The 4,194-nt window shown below is 37.3% G+C and overlaps 1 protein-coding gene across 1 annotated transcript in view; it reads right to left on the reverse strand.

Annotated features, from left to right (window-relative positions):
• The window catches only part of CCDC7 (coiled-coil domain containing 7), a 65,963-nt gene extending 65,143 nt beyond the window's left edge, over positions 1–820 (reverse strand). The window contains exon 1 of the mRNA XM_023511475.1: positions 539–820. Coding sequence (XP_023367243.1) covers positions 539–820 — 282 coding nt within the window. The remainder of the gene's footprint in view (positions 1–538) is intronic.
• Positions 821–4,194: the final 3,374 nt, after the last annotated feature.

Genomic DNA, 4,194 nt, shown 5'->3' on the forward strand with positions numbered 1-4,194 from the left:
TGGAATATTATGCAGCCTTAAAAAAGATGTAGGCTTTACCTCTTTTATGTTTACATGGATGGAGCTGGAACATATTCTTCTCAGTAAAGTATCTCAAGAATGGAAGAAAAAGTATCCAATGTACTCAGTACTTTTATGAAACCAATTTATAATTACTCGCACTTTCTTATGAATGATAGATCACAACTATAGCACAGGATGAAGGACAGAGGTAGAGGGGAATGGGGGGAAGTTTGATAGAGGGAGGGTAAATAATGGGACTACACCTGTGAAGCATACTGCAAGGGTACAAGTCAAATTTATCAAGAATAGAGCATAAATGTCTTAACACAATAATTAAATGAGGTGAAAGCTATGCTGATTAGTTAGTTTGATATAAGCACTCCAAATTGTATAAAAAATCAACACATTGTACCCCACAAATGCACAAATGTATTCATGATCTATGTGTATATGATTTAATAAGAGGAAAAAAAACACCACCAAACTTGGGGATAGTCATAAGGATTCCCAACACAGAGACCAGCACGTGTCTTACCGACTTCAGATGTCTGGTAATTTTCACAAGCATCTCATCTTCTGCTAAAATGTCCTTTATCCTACTTGATGGAATAGGCAAAGCGTACTGCACAACAGATCCTCCTGTTGGTGGAGATCTTAGCACCATGGGTTCAATTCTATCATGTACTACTTTTGCGCTGTTTCTTCTCTTTGAATAAGGTGGCGAAGGCAATTTAACTGATACACTTCTACTACTTCTTAATTCAGGAACACTTGCCAATTTCTTACTAGTGGTCAAAAGATACTTTGCTGAATTCATTTTGTTATTAACTTAGCTTCTAAATTACAGATGAAAAATTTTCATTCCTCCCTGTGAATAAAAACATAGAGAATCAGAGAAAATATCACACTATTTAATTAAAAGAACAAAAATGTATTTATTCTAATTAAATTCACATACTATATTTCTGTTTTTGTTCTCATGCTTTTAACAATTTTCTCAGACTACATCAAGCAACATCTGTAAGCTACAACTACATTTTAGGCTCCTTTGAGTTACAATAACTTAAGCAAAACAAAGAAAAATAGAATGCAGTCCTCACATTATCTAATTTATACCAAGTAGTTTTAAACCTAAGCATAATAACAATAAAACATCCATCATTTTTAAGTTAATATATGCCTCATCTATATATCATTATTCATTTTAATGAATAAATGTGAATAAAATTGAGTTCAAAGAAATTACTAGCCAAGAATCATTTACATTGCTTCTTTTCCATACCACTTTCTTGCCATATGGAAAATGTTGGCTTTTATTAAATCCTAAAATTTGCATACAACTACAAAATATTCCAAATACCCAAAGCAATCCTGAGCAAAGAGAACATAGCTGGAAGTTTCACAGGGCCAGATGTGAGTATATACTACAAAGCTGTAGTAACCAAAATAGCATGGTACTGACATAAAAACAGAAACATATATCAATGGAATATAGTAGATGATCCAGAAATTAATCCATGTGTCATATCTATTGCCAACTGATTTTTAACAAAGGCCCCAAGAAAATACACTGGAGAAAGGACAGGCTTTTCAATAAATGGAGCTGGGAAAACTCAGTATTTATAGGCAGAAGAATGAAAATAGATTCTAATCTCTCATCCTATTAAAAAAATCAACTCAAAGTACATCAAAGACCTAAATATAAGACCTGAAAACATAAACCTATTAGAAGAAAATATAGAAAAAAATGTTTCAGAACTTTAGACTGGCTAAAGATTTTATGGATATAACCCCAAAAGCAAAAATAAACCTATAAATAAATAAACAAACAAACATACACACACAAACCTAAAACACTTCTGCACAGCAATGGAACAATCAACAGGGTAAAAAGTTAACCTACAGGACTGAAAAAAATATTTGCAAACTATTCATCTGCCAGGGGGTTAATATCCAGAATATACAGGAACTCAAACATCTCAACAGCAAAAAAAAAAAAAAAAAAAAAAATCTGATTTTTAAAATGGTTAAATGATCTGAACAGACATTTCTCAAAAGAAGTCATACAAATGACCAGAAATAATGTATATGAAAAAATGTTCAACATCACTAATCACCAGGGAAGTGCAAATTAAAACCACAATAAGTTATCATCTCTCCCCAGTTAGGATGGCTGTTACGAAAAAAGATGAAAAATAACAAATGCTGGTAAGGATGCAGAGAAAAGGGAACCCTTATACACTGCTGGTGGGAAACTTAAGTAGTACAGGCACTGTGGAGAACAGTGAGGAGTTTCCTCGAGAAACTATTGATGCAATTAGACGAACATAATCCCACTACAGGGCATTCATCCAAAGGAAATAACATCAGCATATCAAAGAAACATTTGTACTCCTGTATTCACTGCGTGGCTATTTGCAATAGCCAAAATGTGGACTCAAATTAGTCAAAATGTGTGACTCAAACGATAGATGAATGGATAAAGAAAATGTGGCACACAGAGAGAATGGAACACTATGCAGTCATAAAAAAGAATGAAATTCTGTCATTTGCAGCAACAGGGATGGAACTGGAGAACATGACCTCAAGTGAAATAAGCCAATAATAGAACGTTAAAAACCGTATATGAAAGCTTAAAAAAAGTTGATCTTATGGAAGTAAAACGGAACAGAGGGCACTAGAGGGAGGGAAGGGAAGAGGAGGGACATAAAGAAAGCTTTGTTAGGGCGGTACCTGTGGCTCAAAGGAGTAGGGCGCCGGCCCCATATGCCAGAGGTGGTGGGTTCAAACCCAGCCCCCACCAAAAACCGCAGGGGGAAAAAAAAAAAAGCTTTGTTAAACTACTAGACTGGGCTCTAATTCAATGACTACACCCTTACATAAAGAAAAACTATGCCAAGTGGGATGGCTCGTGCCTATAAGCCCAGCACTTTGGAAAGCTGAGACTGAAGGATAGCTGAGGCCAGGAATTTGAGTCCATCCTGAGCAACACAGCAAGACCACCTTCTATACAAAAAATTTTATTTTATTTTATTTTATTTTATTTTTTTGAGACAGAGCCTCAAGCTGTCCCCCTGGGTAGAGTGCTAATGGCATCAGAGCTCACAGCAACCTCTAACTCCTGGGCTGAAGCGAGTTTCCTGCCTCTGCCTCCCAAGTAGCTGGGACCACAGGCGCCCCCCCACCCACAACCCCCTGGCTATTTTTGGGTTGCAGCCATCATTGTTGTTTGGCGGGCCGGGCCTAGATTCAAACCCGCCACCTTAAATGTATGTGGCTGGCGTCTTAGCCACTTGAGCCACAGGCGCCGAGCCTACACAAAAAAATTTTTAAAAGAAATTTCAGTTGTGGTGGTGTGTGCCTGTAGTCCCTGATACTCAGGAGGCTGACATAAGAGAACCAGCTCAGCCCAGTTCAAGTAGGCAATGAGCTACGATCGCACCACTGCCCTCCAGCCTGGGCAACAGAGTGAGATCCTGTCTAAAAGAAAGAAAAGGAAGAAAAGGAAGGAAGGGGGGGAAAGGAGGAAAGAAGTACAGCCAGCAAACACAGGAGAAAATATAATGTGAAGACAGAGGAGAGATTGGAATGATGAGTCTACAAACCGAAGGATGCTAAGCATTGCTAGAAGCAGAGAGAGAAGCATTGGACATCATCAGCCTAAAAGCCACCAATAGGAACCAACCCAGTCAACACCTCGATTTTGGACTTCCAGCCTCCAGAAATATGAGAGAATAAATTTCTGTTTTAAGCCATCATGTCTGCCAGAAGGCAACCCTAAGAAACATATACATGCTTATGGAAATGATCCAATTTGAAAAGCAAAATGTATGACCGGCAAAGAGAAAATGGTTGGGATATGCTTGAGAAAACAAGAAAGGGCTTTTAATACAAATGAGGCAACTCGCTTCATATGAGTACGGGAAGTTTGTTTATGCTAACAAGCAGGAAAGCAGAGGTGGTCAACATCCAAAAAAAAAAAGAGTAAAAACTATATTTCCTTGTGCTAAAAAAAAGATCTAACAAATGTTCCCATGATGATACCAAAATAATACACGCAACGTATACTTATACTGAAAATATTTAAATATTTTGCATATATACTTCAGTGAATCTCCCTAGCAATCCTAGGAGGTAGATCTTCTGTCACCCTTAATTTGCACAAGTTTATCCGTCACTTTCCACCTCCAC

Source organism: Otolemur garnettii, unplaced genomic scaffold (genome assembly GCF_000181295.1).
Source record: "Otolemur garnettii isolate 467f Iridium unplaced genomic scaffold, OtoGar3 scaffold00019, whole genome shotgun sequence".
Taxonomy (NCBI): domain Eukaryota; kingdom Metazoa; phylum Chordata; class Mammalia; order Primates; family Galagidae; genus Otolemur; species Otolemur garnettii.